General features: G+C 36.1%; 1 protein-coding gene across 1 annotated transcript; it reads right to left on the bottom strand.

The window, feature by feature from the left end:
* Window positions 1-623: 623 nt before the first annotated feature.
* LOC124637630 (membrane-bound alkaline phosphatase-like) lies at window positions 624-20602 on the bottom strand. The gene is made up of 8 exons (XM_047174229.1): window positions 20481-20602; window positions 16327-16625; window positions 9853-10045; window positions 6859-7028; window positions 5972-6142; window positions 4193-4358; window positions 3470-3793; window positions 624-1509 (listed from the first exon to the last, which is right to left on the bottom strand). The coding sequence occupies exons 1-8, from the start codon at window positions 20533-20535 to the stop codon at window positions 1220-1222; spliced, it is 1668 nt and encodes a 555-aa protein (XP_047030185.1). The 5' UTR covers window positions 20536-20602; the 3' UTR covers window positions 624-1219.
* Window positions 20603-22082: the final 1480 nt, after the last annotated feature.

The following is a 22082-nucleotide window of genomic DNA, read 5'->3' as shown; positions in this document are numbered from 1 at the left end:
CACGTAAATCGGTTTATAAACCTCGGAGTAATCGATGTACATACATAGAAAAAAAAAAAAAAAAAACATACCGGCCGAATTGATAACCTCCTCCTTTTTGGGAAGTCGGTTAAAAAGACTGATGATAAACATGTTTGACATAAGAGAATCATTATCATTTCCCGAGCCTTTTCCCAACTATGTTGGGGTCGGCTTCCAGTCTAACCGGATTCAGCTGAGTACCAGTGTTTTACAAGGAGCGACTGCCTATTTGACCTCCTCAACCCAGTTACCCGGGCAACCTAAGACATAAGAGAATCTTACTGTGATGTGTGATGTGATTTCAATAAGCAATCTATCGTTATTTTGCGATTAAATATTGAATTTTGAAATTAGCATGATCGGTCATTGAAATCGGCAGTAAGTCGCAAAAGAGGCAAAAGTCATAGGTTTTTTAATTAGATTTCAGGTAACATATTTTTTCATTTCATGTTAATGGACTTTTTATATAGTTTTAGGTAGTCATCTTTGCGTGATCAAAGACAGTTGACAGTTTTGAGCGTTATCTTATAATTATGTTACGTATGCAAACTGTCATAGCAATAAATATGGATTCTAGTGATCTGAAATCTCTAACTTTTTTCATAAGATTTGTACTGATAATATAATTTATTCATCGACTTCAGTTACGAAGGTTTACGTGGGACTAATACTAAGTCTATAAGGAACGTTCTATAGTTCTTTACACGTACTTTATGTTGAAACTAAGTGATAATTTGAACTGTTGTACAGAACCACTTAACGATCAGCTCTGTGTCGATAAACTTAATAAATTCATACTAATATATTATGTATCTTAAAAGCGAAATATCACTTCATTTTATATTATATAACAATAAACCCTTCCGCGTTATTCTGTACTCGAAATAATAGCCAACTATAGGTACAGAAGCCAGCAAGTCAACCTACCCGGATCTGCCAAATTGTACCAATCGAACATTAACCTTCAACTATTGTGATAAGGTTGAAAATCTATTGAAGAAATTTGAAAGATTGCGGTACATAGGTCAACGTGTAGTCATAGGTACAAGTATGTAGGTACTTTTCGCTAGTAGATGCGTACGTTAATGGTCGGCTAATCTCTCAAACTACTGAAAGAATATTCATGCGGTTTCCCTCACTGATACGAGGTGTTTTGAGGAATGTTAAACACGGGGTCTAGCTAATTAAGTATTAAATCCTAACAACAGAACTTTTTACTAAGCATCACAGATAGGCCGGCTAACATCGTTGTACTAGGTTTTACAGTGATCGAATTTGACGCCACCCTTTCTTGAATAGGTTCGCAGTTTTCGTGGTGGTCTTCTGTCAGACACATGGCGTATGCCATGAGGTGTGGGACTACGTTCTGCTCGTAGCTGGCTGTAAAGAGGTGCTGCCAGGGTCCTGAGGCATACACTGCAACATCCTCTCCCCCATGCGTCTCCGAGTCCAACGGGACGAGACTAGGGTACGCATAATTTGGATCACCTGAAAATCATACGATTACGATCAGAATTTTGGTTACATTTATATAATAACGACGATCTTATTTGTTTGTTTGTACCATGAAAACTCCGAAACAACTAAATTGTAGCTACTCTATTCCCGAGTAACATAGGCTAAGTATATTTAATCTGGGTAAGTACGAGCAGTAGCTCCCACGGCATTCTTTTGTAACCGCCGAAACAGCCTTTTCCCAAACTATGTTGGGGTCGGCTTCCAGTAGACATAATAATTACTATATAATAGAAAAATGAGTCAGTAAAATAACTTAAGTCTTAAAATTAGCTAATACTTGTCATTTATTATTGGTAAGTACTTTGAATTAACTGTATCAAAATGTATGCGGTTGCGGTTAAATACTCGGAAACTGATGAGCCGTTCCACGTATTGCTTTAACACTAGCGTAAATTAAAACAGACTTTGATCCTTAGGTTTTTCTATGGCGTTCTTTCTTAAGGCAGGTAGGAAATACAGCCGGTACTTCCCTATTGTTAAAAATATTGACATTTTAATGTGTTTTTCGCAGAAATGAGTGATTTGATAGTACCTAGGTCTAAATATTATGAATCGATTGTTTGCTTTTTTGCTAAAACAGTTATTGCACATACTTGCTTTTTTAACCAGTGTTGAGTAGTGATATATGTACCCACCCAAAACAAAAACGTGAAAGGTTGCCAAGTTCGATAATATAGGAATGGTTCTTGGCAAGTTTTCACACACCTTGTTATAAACCTACTAAACGCAATGAATCAAGTATATAATTTTCTATTAAAACTTGCCAAGTAACATCATTAAAAAGTAACTATTTTTAACTGAGGTATTTGTATGGAACTTGGTACTCATTCAGTTCTCACTTCTTTTATAGACGAAGCATTCCCATATTATCGAACTTGGCAACCTTTCACATTTTTGTTTTGGGTGGGATTTCATTTATTTTTGTAAGGTTGTTTATTTTATTTTTTTCTTATGATTAAGTTAGTTAAGGAAATGTCTCATTTATACTATCTTTCAGATTTTTGAATATGCACTATGCTTCTTACAAAGAAATGAACTAGATTAACTAAATGGAATAGATTTACCAACTGACTGACATGACATGTTATCATATATTATGTTCGTGGATCAAAGTTACACATTCGTTATTTTCGAAAGTGACTCACACTTGGCCGTTTTCAGATTTTTACTTTACTTTGACTAAATACAAACCTTTGTAACGAATTTCAGATCGGTACGACCATTCGAAGATATATTATATAAATATAGATAAATTTAGTTCGTTTTAGTTCCTTAGGGGTTTAAATTTACACCAGGTATAAAACACTTTCATTATTTTGAAACTGACTCACACTTTGCCATTTTCAGATTTTTCCCTTTACCTTGACATAAAGACCTATCTCCATGCCAAATTTCAAGTCAATACGACCATTGGAAGTGGTCTAGGTTTTTGATGAGTGAGTCAGTCAGTCAGTTAGTGAGTGTATAGTAAAAATAGCGATTTTCTGACGTCAATATCTCAAGACCTACAAAAGATATATTAATTAAATTTTGTATTTTAGATAAGTGAGGGGGTCTCAACAGATACTAGAAATTTGATATGCGTAAATAAAATAGATTTTGATTTATAGGGGGGTAGAATTTGGCTCGAAATGGTTCGTGTAATATAACCCACGGCCGGTGTGTCGCTTTTTTTTTGCTTGAACTTGGCGGACACACTGCCGTGTGTCTAATTATTGCAGTTTGCTAACTGAAGCCTTATATTTTACGAACTGAATGAATGCGATAATCATAATTGTCAATGTATTCTGCGTTATACAAGCTCGCCACTCCAGTAGTTATTTTTTTTATTAAATTGATCGTAGTTATTTTTTTTATTAAATTGCAAATAACACCCATATTTGAAATTCGTTCTGTTAACTTACAAAGAACAAATGCAGAAACAACTTACGTATCGAAAATTCATTTTGCAGTGTCACGTCGACCCGCGTACCATCCGCTCCAATCGAATGTGCTTTACCATTCGCGTAGCTAATAGTAGTATACGGCTTCCCATCTAGACCAGCTGCCGAGTCCACTGTTCCAAGAATATCGTTCCCTCTGGATGGGTAGCCAGCTACAGTCATTGTATGAGCGTGGTCGGAGCTGACAACTATCAAGGTATCTTTCTCGCTTGTTAAACTTCTTGCCTTTTTGACGGCTTTAGAGTACTCCACTGTCTCATCTAGTGCTAAGTGAGCTAAGCTGTCGTGGTGGGCGTGGTCTATTCTGCCACCTGGAAACGGAAACATTATGTTATTATTTCGCGACATTCCACTATAAACAGGGATTATCAACCTCAAAATATACCTTCACACCATTTGAGTACACTTAACTAAACATAAACAATTTTGATGTGACCTTTTTGTTTTAAAACTCATGTTAGAAATAAAATGCAATGTAAATACACCGAAATTAGGTACTTAACAGAGCGTATTTTCATATTTCCTATTCTTTGTATTCTCTTATGTTCTTTTGACTATCAAACTATTATTTTAAACCTATTTAACATTACTTAAACAAAAAAGTAAATATCCCCGCGGTGAAAGTCGTTTATCGGTGGATTTTTAATTTTATTTTAGCATGTTATTGGACTCAAAGTCTCAGTTTCTCAAAGTACTAAAGAAAAAATTACCTTCGACAAATAGAAAATATCCTTTAGTACTTCTACTAAGCATTTTGATGGCCACTTCCACCATTTCTTCGAGAGTTGGTTGGTTTTCAGCTTTCAAGTGATAGTCCATGTGGTCATCGCGAAACAGACCTAGTAAGTACTCCGGGAGATCATCCGAATTGAACACCTGGAAAATGTGAAGAAAATACATTGAAACAGGTTCCTACTTGCTCATATAAATATGGGATTTTTCAGGCATTGCGCCAAAAATGCGTGGTTCAGAATCAATGAGAGCGTATCTGCATTCTTAGTTCGCGTATTTTCATAGTTGTCATATGTCGACAGTGACTCAACGTAAGCTTTAGGCTAAGTGCAGTTGAACGCACGATGACGCGCGGTTGGCTTGGTTACAAATCAATTTTGCTGTGTACGTGTAATTGCGTCATGCACCGCGCGCAAGATCTTCAGTGTTGACCCATTGGGGGCCCGATCCAGCTAAGTTTATAATGTGAAAATTGAATCGCAATAACCGTTTTAACCTTAGCGGGCATTCTGCTAATATAAGACCGTGTTCCAGTGACATTCAATTGGTTTGTCGTTGGTCTGCCATTTGGTCTATACGGTAGTTTGCTTTACAATCATAAATTGCAATCGTAAATCATTTGTAGACTACATGATTCACTATTGAATCACAGAAAAGGGTAAAAACGTTTATTTAGAAAAAAATGCAGAATGCCACGTACGCTTCAATCGTAATTGTGTCGTGATTGGATCTCAGTCGGATGTGAATCGTATGTCGCTTAAGTAAAATTAGCAGAATCGAGCCCCTGGTGAATCGCGCGGCAGCCCGCGTCTCGTGCGTTCATCTGAACTTAGCCATATTGTGACGACGTCGCTTGTTGTGGATTTCCCGCGCAACCGCCGGCGTCGCGATCCCTTACACTCCGTTTTCTTTAGAATTAGTCACAAGCAAGATAGAAAGATGTCGGATTATATGAGTTACGAGTTCTTTACGACGTGCCAGTGTCTGCAAAGCGATGATCTATTTATTTTTACTTTATGTACAAAATGGTACATTGGCGGACTTAATGCCACAAGGCACTCTCTACCAGTCAACCAGTTAGCTACAAAAAATAAAATTTTGAAAATTTATGAGCTGCTCCCAGAATTTACGCGTCTCGGAGAGTATACCCTCACTCAAGGAATCCATAAGGTCCCCAACGAAAGAAACATTTTGGCAGTGACCCAAAGTCTCGATTCATTTAGAAACCCGTGCCACGCCCAAGGGTCCGGCAGACAACCACTGGCCGTCGAAATCGAAGACCGAAGTCTAAAATTTTTTGAGCAAGACAAATACAGACGCTGCGCGTGAGATCGGCAGTTGCATTCACCAGTTCGCTGCTAAGAATTACGTACATAGTAGGTATGACGTAATCACGTAGTAGGTGGTCGCTTCATCGATGCGCCGCGCCGACCGGCGACGTTTGACCGTAAAGTCTTTTTTTAAAACACACATCTTTTGTTATCTATCAATAACTTTTGTTTTGTATTTTAGCAATCAAAGTAAAACTATACGTATCTATAATACTTGTTTAATAATAAATTGTCAAAGTTTGCGCACTGATCAAAAATTACTGATTAAAATTATTCCTGTAAAAAAGTGCTACAATATCATGTGGAGCCAGTTTCAAACCGTTATTATTTGCCTCCAATAACGAGCAGTTTCTACCGAATTTCATCTCCCTCGAGGTTTTACCAGAATAACTATGGTGTGCAATCCACCATGACAGTTTTACTTACCTTCAAAAGTTCCTGTCTATCAGTTACATATTGATGCGTGGCGTTCAGATTGACTTTGTCAACATGCCACAGTTCAGTTAAGTCTACACCATCTCGTCTCTTTCCTTTAGTGTTGCCAACTAGACTTGTTACGTTGGGAAGAAATTCTCGCCGACCACCGCCCATGATAACCTGAAATAAGTATAATACCTACATCATTTTAAATTAGACCAAAGTCAAGGTCATGGCCATTATTTGGCAACAAACGAACAGTGATCAATATAAACTTCATTTACATATTTATAAAATGATTAATTCTTTAAATAATGATTGGCACTTCATAGAATTCAGAATTCACAACAGCACCAAACATTTTCATCAATAGATACTTTTTTTAGTAAATAGTATGTTTGGAAGCTAGAGCTTAAATACTTTCTATTGAAAATATTTTACACCACTCTTGATTATCTGACCATTTCAAACATTTTGTCTATAATGAGTTTTTCAAGAAACGATAAATCGTCGATATGGGCTTAGGCAAACATTTTATCGTTGCTCATATTAAAAAAAAAAAAAAAACACTAAAGAAAGGAGCCTATCAGGGAAAAAACATTTTTAAAACTACACTATCGTCTAATCTATTTGGGTCCGGAAAATAGTTTCTTCGGAACGCTGGTGAAACCGCAGCTTGAATATATTAAGCCAAAGCCATAATCATCATCATCCTCCTGCCTTTATCCCAATTTTATTTGGGGTTGGCACAGCATGTTTTCTCCTTCCATACTCCTCTATCTATCATTGTTCTTCGCACAATCCATCCATCGTTTCTCTGGTTGTCCTCTTCCCCTATATCCGTCCACTTTGATGCTCAAAACCTTCCACAGAACAAAGTCAAAGTCAAAATGTACCTTAAAATGTCTTCCAGGGGATTCAGTAACGAGTTGGTACGCGATGTCCCTGCAGCCAGCTGCCAAGCATTCTGGTGGTACATCTGCATCAGACTCCCAATTGCGTTCCGAAGTGTGAGCGTACATACCGGCGGGTGAAGCGTGGGTCACTCTGGTTGTTGTGACTACTCCTGGAATTTGATAGAACAGGGTTTAGTATCTTTGAGGGATGGTTCGAAAGAATTATATCGCGGCCCTGGTAGATAAAGGGCTTAACAAGGAACATGGTAGGTTTTAGTCACTAAATCTGATACTCCCTCACGCTGCACATTTATTTGATGCTTTACCAAAAAGGGGTCAGGTTCTGCCAGTAATGAAAAATTATTTAAGGTTTTAAAAGATGGATAACAACATTTTGTTTCCAGATTAGTTTTGAGTTTGTGTTTTCAAATGCTCATTCAATAGCTTCTTTTGCTCTTTTTATTCTAACTGAATAACTACAAACTGAAGCACTTTAACGACTTTACATAAAAGCATTCTGTAAAATATCTGGCCCATCCGTCCATCTACTACCAGCGCCATCTGGCGGAAAATTGTGAAATTACGATCGCAGTTGTCACCCGTAACTTCCAGTTATTTCAAATAGATGGCGCTGATGGAACCCAATGGCAAAAATTGGGAGAGTAATCTACACAGCTTACCACTTGGATAGTTTACAGTTTCACATAGTAAGGAATATTGAATTTTCATTTATAAATAATTTTCGTTGACCGTGATAATTTTTGGAAAAAAATATGAATGAAAAACCTTACCTAAGTAGGTAGTAATTAATTCTAGTGAAGCTTAACCATGGATGAAAATATGCATCGAAAGATTAATTATACTATAGCTTTGCGATATTATTTTATCCATGTGACCACCAAATAATTTTTAACATGTTATAGTTGCAGTATATCTCACACACAGCACAGTCTCTTCTTCTTCCTATTCTTGACTATGCTGATGCCAGCTATCTTGATCTCAGAGAGGACCAGCTAAATAAACTTGAGCGCCTTCAGAATGTTTGTATAAGATTCATATTTGGTTTACGCAAATATGATCATGTGTCAGAATTTCGTGTTAAGCTCAAGTGGCTTCCAATACGACTTCGCCGGAACGCTCATATACTCTCCTTGCTATATAGTATTCTTTTTCACCCTACGTCCCCCGCTTATCTCAACAGTCGTTTTGAGTTTGTTTGTGATACGCATTCAAGATCACTCAGGTCATCAGAAAATCTAAAACTGAAGATGCCAGTGCACTTTACGTCATTTTACGACAAATCGTTCGTTGTGCAGGCCACTCGTCTGTGGAATGCACTGCCAGTGGCAATAAGACGGGCGCAGTCGATTGCAGTGTTCAAAAAAATGGTGAAGGATCACTATCTGGCTCAATGACTACTGTCGCTGTATTGTTATTCTTTTATCTTAATTTTTTCTACTATTATTACATGTATTTTATATATTTTATCGTTTATTGACTATTTATTTTCTATATCTTTAGTATTTATCGTACATTTATCAATTATATGTACACCCTAAACTACCCATTTTTAAACTATTCTGCAGATAAACTCCATCCAAAGGTTGTCTGGAAGAAATTGCTGATTAGCGATAAGACCGCCATTTGTACTCTTCTTTGTGTATTGTGATGTCCTGTGTTGTAAATTTTCTTTTTTCTTGGTGTACAATAAAGCATAATCTATCTATCTATCTATCTATCTATATCTCATGCCACTAGCATAGTCAAACTAAACATATAAGTAAATCAGTAAGCAGCTATTGTATTCTCTAATCACCAATTGTTCCTTTTTTGTAACACTTAATATACAACTTGACATCAAAGAAGAAGATCAAAATACATTACGACCACTAATCTAATAATTTCCACTACTAAAGTACATAATATATCGCTTATTGTTAGTGAAATTTAAGTGAATGACCTTATAAGTATACCTATTGCAAAGAAAAATAGAGGTATAATACTTGCGGCAATGTTAACCACTGCACTGCCTATGGTTTCGATATTAAAAAAAATCTGTATGTATGATATCATGACTCATGGGACAAAGAAAGTTATAAAATAACCAGATTGGAAATTGACTATAGTCTGTTTTTTAATCTCGTAGACTAAATTGACACTTGCAAAATGTCAAACTTCCAAATAATTTTGCTAGCTCTGTGGTGCAGTGTTGTACTTACGATACCGGTACGTTGAATCGTAACTTTTTACAATAAGTCATCCTGAAATAATGGGCTTATCCTTGATGATTACGCATGGCTTTGCGTGGTCAGATATCCCTGGCAGTTTGTAGCACGTCGTACAGCCATGTATACGTACGTGAATTTTAAATATAAAACTTTGAATGAATATTAAATTCGTCTATTATAGATAAAAAGTTACGATTCAACGAACCGGTATCGTAAGTACAACACTGCACCACAGAGCTAGCAAAATTATTAGAAAGTTTGACATTTTGCAAGTGTCAATTTAGTCTACGAGATTAAAAAACAGACTATAGGATATCACATTTTTTATGGAAAACATCACAATCGCTTCACCAATTTTAGCAAGAGAGCGTAATCAACAAATATGGCATAACTTTCACATTTATCACATTAGTAAGTATATCAATTTAATTTATTTATTTAAATCAGGCATCTTAGGCCCATAGAAAATACTATACTTATAATCCAGGTTTCCTCGGGATGTATTCCTTCACTTTTTATCAGCCAATGGTGTCCAAGTTATACTCGGCTCAACTTTTGTTCCTTCTACAGAACCTCGTCAAAAAGTATCAAGAAAAATCTTTGAAGTCTTTGAGTTAAAAAAAAACTAAAAAAACACTCTTTTCTTAGCCAGTCATTGTCATCCTGATCGAAGGCACTTGCCAGCCTTCTGGGTCTGATTAAGATTCCAAGATTTCCTTACATACAACTTAAGCTAATATAAGCGTGTCAATAAAAATATACTAACCGACATCCATTCCTTGATCTAGAGCCCACTTCCCGATAGACGACGCCCAGTTCGGTTGGTGCAGTTGTGAGAAGCAGGAACCGCGAGTGACATTGCCGTCGAGTCCTATTACCCCGTACTTGGTCTTCACTCCGCTGAGGTAAGATGTGGCTGTGCACGCTGAATCGGGCACTTGAGCATCTATGCAGTAAGTCTGGAAGTAAATATGGATACTTTTATAATGGCGTCCAAGGCAGATTTCGATCAGCCAGCTACGATGGACATATTATAGTCATCATCTCAGCCATAGGACGTCCACTGCTGAACATAGGCCTCCCCCTTAGATCTCCACAGATACCTGTTGGAGGCGACCTGCATCCAGCGTCTTCCGGCGACCTTTATAAGGTCGTCTGTCCACCTTATCGGTGGACGTCCTACGCTGCGCTTGCTAGTTTGAGGTCTCCACTCCAGCACTTTTCGATTCATGTTATAGTACTCTCAATATTCCTTTACGTTCATAGCCTGGACTGCTTTGTGAAAGTTTCTAAAACCCACAAAGCGATTTCGGCCCAACCCGGGAATCAAACCCGAGACCGAGCACAGCAGTCGCGCTTGCGACCACTAACTAAATATGGATAGAGTTGGCATGTGAATGAAGTGGCTCGTGGTTTGGTTATGATTGGATAGTGAATCAATTGGCAAAGGCAATGGTTTGTAGATCTGTGCTATAGAGAGAATCCTGTACAATTTGACTGTATTTTCTGTAGAGTTTTGGCAAGCTAGAAAGCCTGATTTTACTAAAGATGGGTAAGGGAATTGTGTTATGCTTTCACTTTAAATACATATGTTAACCTAGAACTAGACACTAGGTTAACATATGTATTTATCTGGTGGTGGTCAGTTCATGATGATTGGTGCAAAGCCCCTGAAATTATGCTCATAGCAATATTTTTTCAATAATTGTTGCAAGGTCAAAAACAGTAGGGTTCCGTACCAAGGCAAAACGGAACTCTATTGTTTTGCTCCTCTGTCCGTCCGTCCGTCCGTCCGTCTGTCACCAGGCCCGTCAGTCCGTCAGATCTTATGAACCGTGATAATTAGAGAGTTGAAATTTTCACAGATGATGTATTTCTGTTGCCGCTATGACAACAAATACTGAAAACTAGAATAAAATAAATATTTTGGGGGCTCCCATACAACAAACGTTTTTGCTCGATATCCATAAATACATATATATATATATATAGAATATTAGTTTGGATGGTACGGAACCCTGCGTGAGCGAGTCCGACTCGCACTTGGCCGGCCTTTTTTTTATCTTTAAGGCATGCCTAAGTATTTTCACCTCAGTGTTTACGCTTTCCTGTAGCCTTGACTAAGAACAACTTGACAATGATTTAATTACCGTGAAAATAATATTGTACGCTTCCTTCCTCGCATTGTTTGAGAATATGCATGTCACTCCGCATGACAATACGGTAGACTATGTATTACAATTGACTTACTGTGGTAAACTGATAGACCTATGTACACTAAACTCGTGTTTGCTTATTTGAAAACATATCCTACATCTGAATTCATACTTCAAATACCTACTACAAGAAAGAGTGCTGGACCTGAGTAAGGCACGTTAAATTGGCAGGTACCTAAGTCCCGGCTTTCATTTAAACATCTTCGGTAAAACGCCAGAAAACCTGACAACTATTATTCTTATTAACAGTTGCCCGAGTAATTGGGTTGAGGAAGTCAGATAAGGAGTCGCTCCATTGAAACGCTCATCCTACACAGCTGCATCCATCTAGAAGCCGACCTCAACATGGGATAAGGCTAGGCAGATGATGATTCTATACTTTCTATAAGCACCGAATAAATGTTTCAGGTGAATGACTTAGAAATCAACCTATAGTTTTCCATTATAGACTATCATCTTCAAAGACTTATTTTACAACCCGTCCTATTTCGACAATGGTCCCTAAAACGTATATATCGGGTAGTCGAAAACTGCATGCATCCATATCTATATTTCCTGCATATAACACCCAATTCACAAAAATAAATAAAAAAGCCTGCATGTAAGAAGACAGGGACAAGATTTCAAAAAGATACCACAAAAAATCATTAGCTATTCAACAAAAAAAAAACTTTTAAAAGACCAAATTATCTCTAAAAGGAAACAATTCGCAAGGAAGAGAGTGTGACGTCACATAGTGTGCGCGACCTCGGCGCGTGCGCACCTCTCCTTGAACGTGACACGTCGTATGCGCGGTCAAGCGCGTTACCAGAATCTAGAACGCGTTTTGTGTATATCGATTTATCTGAATAAGATCGATCTATGGGACATTAAAATCGAGACTGGGCAAAGCAGTGGATTTATTTCTTATATGATAATGATGATGTTTGGTGAAATATATATGTTGATGTAATTCACTAGTGAAGCCACATTTGTTATACTTGATTGAAATATGGGGCAGTGCACCAAAAACAAAACTCTCACAACTACAAATCACACAAAATAAACTAATAAAAATGCTTTTCAACTATCCATACCTAACAGAAACGACAAAGATATACAAAGACACAAAATTAATGAATATAAAACAATTATACACTTACAACATATGCATTTTCATCAGAAAAGTTCTTAACAAAACCATACACTCAAATATTACTCTTACACAACACAAACAAGTCACTCAATGAAGTACCCGGCGAGCAAGTCTATTAGTTTTACCAAAAATAAGAACAAATTATGGCAAAAAAATGCTCACATATGAAGGAGCACAGCTATACAATAAAATAAAATACCTTCACGCATAAGAAACCTGCACTCATTCAACGCATTCAAAACTCAACTTTACAAATATTTACTAAATCTAAATCAAATACCCGAAAAATGAATGTGTTGAATGGGACTTGTTTATTGTCGTGTTTTGTCCAGATGTTGTCGAACCTAACCTTACCTACCTATGTTGTTATGTTCTCAAGTAAGTGACATGTATGTTATTATTGAGAATAAAGATTCTTTAAACCTAATTAAGAGATTTTTTTAAGGCTTCATAAATACAGAATCGAATTGAAAAAAAAAAATCACTGTTGGAAAGCTACACTAGTATGAGAAGTAATTCCCATAGTACGCGAGTGATACCACGAGACAACGGCTTGTAATATCTGTGGTTAGTTTTTAACATACACCCAGTTACTCCAAGGTCGATAAAAGCCTAAATACTTAATCTTTAGTAAAACTGGAAGCTAGATTGTGTACCTTTTAAACACTCGTAAACATTTTTAAAGATCCATAGATATCAGTCAACAGAAGATCCAACGAACCTAGATAGGACAATACGTCAATGTGGGATCCTATAATATTGATACAGACCTATGAAACAAAAGGACATGGAATAAATAGTCTCATCCATTCATACTAGTTCATCATCATCATCTCAGCCATAGGACGTCCACTGCTGAACATAGGCCTCCCCTTTAGATCTCACCAGATACCTGTTGGAGGCAACCTGCATCCAGCGTCTTCCGGCGACCTTTATAAGATCGTCTGTCCACCTAGTTCATCTAAACGTTTATATAGCCTTGCTTTATCAATTGTTACAATAGTTGCTAATCCAAAAGCAACTAATTAACTAAAATATTTAAACAAATATGTCATGGCGAAACTCCATTGTTTTAAAGCCTTAGAGACTGCGAAAAATAGAAATATCCTCCTGACGTACTTAGGAAAACCTTGTTTAATATAATGGTTAATGACTTTCAGATGGTTTTCTTTACAACTGTCTTAAGTTGACATGACAATATGACAATGTAATTTTTATGCTAAGGCCAGTAGTAAGCGTAGTATGAGCCTCTGAGTAAGACGTTTTTTATGCCGCGTAGTTTACGCTGTTTTAAAAGACTTTTGTCTAATTAATAGATGCTCTAATCGTTTGATCTCTAAAGTTGATAAGTTCATGGTAAGTTGCAGTATTTTAAAAATCTTGGATGAAAATAAACGACTATCTCTGCTGGTTGAGAAACCTTTGGTTGCAATCAAGGCTACATTACCATTTAAATATGTACTTTTTTGTCTATCATACTTTTATTAACATACATAGTTGGGAAAAGGTTAGCCAGATAATGATGATTCTCAAGCCTTTTTAATATGAAAATAGCTTGTTTATTTGCTATTATCCATGTGTAATAATAATATTTACCCGTGTATTCAATACGAAGAATTTCGCAGTTATATTCTAGAATTAATTGTTAAGAACATCAGATACATATTTTTTTAATTGATTACTAAGAATTTGATGTTCTCGATCAACAATTACACGATATATGAACATCTATGCATATTAAACAGTAAGTTGGAACTACGGAATCTTCCTTTGGATTAATAAATAAATACAAACATAAACATGTGAGTATTATGAATTCATGTGATGATATTTAAATAGGTACACAGCTCTTTGGGAACAGCATAAGTTTTTTTTTAAACTAATTGCAATATATACTTTGCATTTGATGCTCCAAGGAAGTGGATAATGTGTACGCGTTTTCTTGATATATTTTGACTATCGTAAAGTTACTGAGCTGAGCTATCTGACATAAACAACTACAGGCCCATTAGCTTAGTCTCGCATATTTACAAAGCTTTTATAAAAATTCTTCACAACCGGATCGATGCCAAATTAGACTCCCATCAACTACCCGAGCAAGCCGGATTCCGCCCTAATTTCTCCACAACAGACCATCCCCAGTCACTTAACCAAATTATCGAAAAACACGTTGAGTTTCAGAAACCATTGTACTTGGCATTCGTAGACTACACAAAAGCATTTGATAGCATTAAACATCCAGCGATATTCTCAGCATTGCAAGACCAAGGCATAGAAAAAACCTACATAGACATCTTAAAACAGATGCTCCAAGAGCTGAGCTCTGCCAGCCTCAAAGTCGGGCTTGTGATGAACCGGTCAAAGACTAAAGTAATGACTAATGGCGCGAAACGTAGGGTCGAGGTAGACGGGCAAGAGATACAACATGTCGACGAATACATCTACTTGGGCCAGTTAGTGTGCTTCGAAAACAGGCAAGACAAAGAAATCGATCGACGGATCGAAAACGCCTGGAAGAGCTACTGGTCCATGAAGTCGCTCATGAAGGGTGAGCTTTCTTTGTCGCTGAAACGGAAACTAGTCGACATGTGTATTCTGCCCATCTTAACCTACGGCGCTCAGACTTGGTCTTTGACCGAATCTCAAAAGTCCAGGGTAAAAGTATGCCAAAGGAGCATGGAGCGTAGCCTGCTCAATATACGGCTTAATGACCGGATACGAAACACCATTATCCGGTTCAAGACATAGTCGATGTGGGCAATAAGTCTGCAAAGTTGAAGTGGGATTGGGCGGGTCACATCTGTCGAATGCACCCGGACAAGTGGGCCAACATCACCACAAACTGGATCCCTGAGGATGGAAGGCGACCGAGAGGGAGACCAAGAAAACGCTAGAGAGAAGACTTGGACAGCTTCCTCTTGGACTGGCCACAAACAGCGATGGACAGAGAAAAATGGAAGGCTATGGGGGAGGCCTTTGCCCAGCAGTGGGACAGCATAGGTTAATTAAAAAAAAAAAAGTTACTGAGCTACATTTCGGCCTAGCAAAGTACTTAACTGGAGAATAGTAACCTATTATACTGCTTTACAAGAGTTACCTTCCTTGCTTGTAGGGTCTGGTTCAATCAATATTTAGGTCATAGAAAAAAATATCACGACAGTACAGTCACGTAAAACTGCGGTTTGTTAGTACATAGTTGTACTTCTTCGTGTTTCGTGTTCCGCTTGGTTGAACAAATTGATCTCTTTTTGTATATTTCGGACAATACTTTATGTAAGCGATTGTACCTACTCTTGCGCTTCCTTCCTTATTTTGTGTTTGTTTTTTTTTTCTTTTATTGCGATTAAGAACGTTTATATAGAGTATGCGAACACTACAAACTTTTAGTCAGTCGATAGTTAGTTTTCGCTCATAAATTAGTGATACGCATATTACACAGATCGGGTATTTATCCGGTATTAGAAAGTCAGAAAACGTTGACTGGAACCAAACTTTCTTTAAAAAAAAATTGCCATACATTGGGTCAACTGTCGGCCGGCGGGTACTCTAACACCACCTCATACTTATTTATAAGCCCTTAATTTTCCGTTACTAAAACTGACTCAATGTAATACATATCTCCTAATAAGTAAAAAAACTTTGGATCATGTAGATACACTTTATAATATACTAGCCGTTTTCCCACGGTTTCACCCGCGTCCCGTGGGAGCTACTGCCCGCACCGAGATAAAATATAGCCTATGTTACTCGCATATTATATAGCTTTCTAATGGTGAAAGAATATTTAAAATCGGTCCAGTAGTTTTTGAGTTTATCCATTACAAGTATTACAACCAAACAAACAAACAAAGTTTTCCTCTTTATAATATTAGTATAGAAAAGAACTCACCCTAGCCAATCCGACGACTGGAAATCTCTCGAAATCTAAGACTGACTCTTCTCCAAGACTTTGCTGAAGCTGTCCAGAGAATGTCCTGGCCGCCATAATGGTTGCCAAGGACATGCCATCACCAATGAACAGGATTCCATTCTTCGCTTTATTAGTGTTCGGTTTCTCAGCAAGCTTGGCCTTCAGAGTCTGTGCTGCTGACTTCTTCCAGAAAGATCCATGTTTCTCTTCGGCCGGTATGTATGCGGGGTTCATGGTGGTGTCCAAAACCTTCTTTGGTTTTGGGGTCGCTACATCGCCTGTCGAAAAAAGGAAATTCAATTGTTATTTTCTTGGTTCACACCGTTTTTTGAAAACCTACTTTAATGAATTATGGATCACAGCATAAACAGCGTATTGAAGGTAATAATGAGGAATTAGACACATTATGAGATTATCTGAAGAAATAGGGGTTTTGTTTGTTTTTTTTTCCATTATATTACACAGATTTAAATGAATCCGATACGAATTACAACAGTAGGAGCAATGTACCTACAACTCTGATATATAGACAGACATGCTTTAGAAGTTACACCAATTGTGTACATTTTTATATTAAATCGAATTACTTATACTAGGTGACATGGCGGTCTTATCGCTAAGAGTGATTCCAGACCACCTTAGGCTGGATTGAGATAATTGAAACGAGAACCAAAAGATTGATGAAGATGTGGTAGGCAGTTAGAAACGGTTTGATTGTCATTGATATGAGATTGAACTACCGTCAAGTTCAGAATAAGCGCTCACCACAATGTTTCTGTCCTAATTGTCTAAAATACATGTTATTAATATTATTCAGTATTTTACGCAAAATGATAGTGGATCGCAAACTCACCGGCGTCTAACCTTCATTTGAGCTAAACCGGTTTTGGTGCAAGTCTGAATTCATAGCTTTAGAATATTAATGAACTTTAATTTATATTGTTTAATTTACCGATTGAATTAGTCATTTTGTTAGAAAAAAATGATGGATTGGCTAAATGAATTAGCATTAGCTGTATAGCCACAATTGACTAGGTTTTAAAACCAGTGAAAAATATTGATTAAATAAGAAATGCGTAATAAATATAGTAGATATATGTCAAGATTTTTGAAATAATGTTTTGTATTTTAGTGTGAATTTTGATATATGAATAATTTGATTTGATTTGATTTTGAGTATCAAATCACGCAATAAAAAATATTTAAACCCAATAGTGTACTGCATGATCAAAAATGATCATTTGAAAAAAAAAGGTAAGTCAAAAAGGTGCCATAAAAACATAAGTCAGGTTTACCTCATTCATAAATTATGGTTAATAATGTAACTTATTTCCTCGTATTCCGAGTATATGAGAAACCTTGTTGTCTTGTTACGTCTGTCCAACAATTTGCGCAAATTATGGTCATTGACACCTATTCGAATTGTCTCATGATTAGTAGGTACCAACAGCAAAAATGATGCTACTACAAGCTGGTAGGTATACTCATTCTTGAAAAAAAAATACTTTCCGCATACAGGTAAATACTACAATAGGTTATAGTCTATCTCAATGAATAAACTATGTAAACACCGAAAGAATTTTTCAAATAGCCGCAGTACCTAATTCCTGAGATATATATTTATATATGCGCTATAAGAAAAACAACAAATACTTCAGCTGTATTATTACTATAAATATAGATAGTTAGTTTTCTTAAGGTAAATGCCATATTTCTAGTTCGAAAATTCAGAAAATTCAGAACTCGTATTCACATCCGATCAATGTTATGATACGTACATCTTATTAATTTATGTTGTAATTTACGTGAACCTCTGTTTAGTAATGTTGCAATCCATTCAAATTAAACGATAAAAAATAATCGCTATTTATTGAAACTATCACTAACATACGTGCTCCTTTACTAAAAAACTCATCTATACGTGATATATTCTAAAAACTATCTCTATGTTACAAATCTCGCTTAGAGTGCCTTATCAGTGGAGAATACAATGTAACGCAAATTATACCGACTGCCGGATAATGGCCGATAAACTGCTCTTCACAAAAACGTAATAAGCAGGTTCAACTGAACAAAAAATGACTGGCATATACTAACTCTTCAGTGTACGTAAATGTTTGTTTTCGAAAAAATACTTCTATAATGCCTAGGTAATCAGATATCAGTTTCAAAAAAACTACTTAGGTACTTGTACTTAACTACACAATGGTTTTCTACTGTTCTATGATTAGTGGCATATAAGCAGTTAACATACAAACATGTGAATTGAGAACCTCCTCCTTATTGGAGAGGAAGAAAGTTTCTTCAAGACCTTCACCTTTACTTGGTGTCCGACAAACACTTAGAAAATACATTCCAGATCTGGAATCGAACCTACACACCTTGTAATTTAGAGACCGATGAATTAACTACTAGGCCACTACTATGTTTTAAGAGGCGTAATCTGCACTATTTACACTTATAAAGAGAAAAACTTTGATTGTTTTGTTTGATATGAAAAAGATCCGAAACTACATACTTGACTGATATGAAAAATTCTGGGATCACTGGGAAGCTACATTATTCCCGAGTAACATAGGCTATATTTTATCTGGGTATTTTGTAGTTCTCACGGGACGCGAGTAAAACCGCGGGAAAACAACTTGTCACCTGATTAAAGACTCTAGTGTAATTCAGTAAGAAATCATTATTATTGTGGATCGTTCAAGTTTTCACATAGAAGAGAAATCCGGTTTTTGTTTGATTGCGTTTGGTGACAAGTTTTTACCGAAACAAAAAGTGTTTCGGTGATTTGACGGAGATAAAAAGATAAGTAGGGCCCAATAGACAATATTATAGTAGTCTTAGAGTACCCTTACATATTGCAGACTAAACAGTTGGCCGACAGTTGACCCGATGTTTGGCAAAGAAATAAAGAAAATCTTGATTCCAATCAAAGTTTTCAGTCACCGGTTAAAGACCTGATCTTTGTCATGTGCGTACTACCATTCGTTTTTACACTGATTTATACATATATCAGCCTAAACAAACTATCGGCCGACTAAAAGTTTGTAGTGTGTGAGTACTCTTAACGCATAACATTGTTATTAGTATCCGAAAAACACTCAGGGGCTCGATTCTCCTAATTTTACTTAAGCGACATACGATTCACGTTCGACTCGATTCGACTGAGATCCAATCCCGACTCGATTACGATTGAAGCATATGTGGCATTCCGCTATTTTTTCGTTGAAATAAATGTTTTTATCCTTTTCTGTCATTCAATAATGAATCATTTTGTCTGCAAATGATTTACGATTGCAAAATGATTGTACAGCAAACTAACGTATAGACCAAAATCACCAAAATAGCAGACCAATCGCACACCAATCAAATGTCAATCAAATACGATTGGTCTTTTATTAGTAGCAGAAAGCCTGATATGGTTAAAACTGCTATTGCGATCTTATTGCGATTCGATTTCTATTCGATTTTGACATTATTAACTTAGGAGAATCGGGCCCCTGGTATGAAAAAATAAGTACTTAATCCCATAAATTATTTTTTAAAAATAGACTTCAATTGTTATTAATTCGTAAAGATTCTTGCATTTTAAAAGGAAAAAACCTACATTGTAATTCGTAACAGCTTGGCAAATAGATTTACGTGGTTTTCTTTTGTAGAAATAATGTATTACTTTTCATTCTTACTACTGTAATTTACATAGACGATTTGTTATGGTTTTTGAATGGAGTATCAGTAACATGTTGTTTTACAATTTAGTATACATGGAAGATTATTGTTTCTGCTACCTATTTAGTATATTTTTACATTTTAAAGTGAATTTTAAATTGGTTCACGTACTTAGTGTCACTTTGTATTATTTATGTTTTTTAGAAATTTTATGTAAAAAGACTTTAAAAAACAGTTCTTCTGTATACTAATTTGGTAATTTTGGGAACCTCTACATATATATTTTTTTTTGCTATGTATGTGTACCTAAAGAAGATAGTAATTCAAAACCCAAAAAGGTTTTATAAAAAGTATCATCCTCAAAAACAAACACCACCACTTTTTTCCAAATTTTGAAAGAGCTCAATACCAAAAAAAAAAAACACGAAACACACATCACAATTTTTTTCACAATTACGCACCTGAAACGAGTTTTGCGGCCAAGACGAATAATATCGTAATATGTACGCGCGCCATTATTGAGATACTGAGGCGTCTGCGCAGGAGTCGCGCGTTTTATCAACTGCAATTCACTTCATTTTCGAGGGCTTAATGCTAAGGGTACCACGCGTTTGGCGAATGTTACGGACAATCCTTTCTTGTGATTGCTTTGTTAATCTTGTAAGATAGACAGATATATATATAGATATACTTAATTATGTAGGTATATTTTTTACATTGTTGATCTAAGAACTAATTAGAGTAGGACATATTATATTTTTACTGTTACAGCCTTTTTATCGTCCCACTACTAGGCATAGGCCTCCTCTCACACCGAGAAGGGCATTAATCACCACGCTTGCTCAATGCGGGTCGGTGATTTCAGACTTTATAGTCCAGGTTTCCTCAAGATGTTTTCCTTCACCTTTTATCAGCCATGGGTGTCCAAGATATACTTAGAAAGTACATACAAACTTAGAAAAGTTGCATTGGTACTTGCCTTGATATTTTTTTTACCGAAACTTAATTACATGAGTTTCGTGCATCTATCCATGCTTCTGCATTACATAAAAAAACGTTTAAAAGAAGACTAATTAAACTCATTGATGAACTCTCATAAAGGTAACATTGTTTTTTTATAGCCAATATTTTGCACTCTAGTAAGTAAAACACGTTTCGACACAGAACATATGTTTTGGTTTAAGTTGGTTATATTTTAGTGGTTTGTAAGAAAAGTATTCCTGCATGATCAAAAAAATTGTCACAGTATAAATATATAGACTTACATTATACTTAGTAGACTTTACATTATAAATTTAAATAAATTAATAGAGTTAAAGAATTATGCTTTAAGTTAATGATTAACGTGCCACAGCATATTTTTCTTTATTAAGGAAAACTCTACAATGCCAACTGAAAGGTTACTTATTGTAATTAAATCATTGTTTTAGAAATTAACTATCTTTGAACAAAAATATGGGCCAAAGTTGTTGAAATAAAATGCATAATCAATGATTCTTTGTAATTTTTGTTGTTTATTGAATAATTATTGTTTTATTTATAGCGTTTACTGAGGCTTGCCACGTGGCTTGTAAATTATCGCAGTGCTACCTATAACTACTTTTATTTAGTTTATTCGAACGTTTTTATCGAAACTTTTTCGATGTATTTTAGATTGTCATAAAAGTCTTCTTCTCAAAAAGAGAATAGAAGCTGAGTGTGTCTGTATGTACTGTACATATATGTCTATGATATATATCATATATACATATCATATATACATATTATCTATGAATACATCAATCAGCTACTAAGTTAATTCATGTCTTGCGCAGCGCATTGATGGTCTGCAACTAAATTCCGAAAACACGTCCGATAATTCGATGACCGATTTTTTGTAGAAGAAAAATAGATCACTGATAGCAGTAGGTTAGGTAGCCAACGCACATGACCTAGAAAAAGTCGAGCGGTGAAACATAGTACGAACGTCCTACAGAAAATCGGCCCGATTAAATATTTTACAAAAAGTCCGACGTGGATTGGAAGCGTTACTGTTAAAAACTGGGAGTGAACATGGCATTGAA

This window comes from Helicoverpa zea, chromosome 16 (assembly GCF_022581195.2).
Source record: "Helicoverpa zea isolate HzStark_Cry1AcR chromosome 16, ilHelZeax1.1, whole genome shotgun sequence".
NCBI lineage: Eukaryota > Metazoa > Arthropoda > Insecta > Lepidoptera > Noctuidae > Helicoverpa > Helicoverpa zea.
Note: the sequence above shows the minus strand (reverse complement) of the source record. Positions and strands in the feature narration are given on the sequence as shown.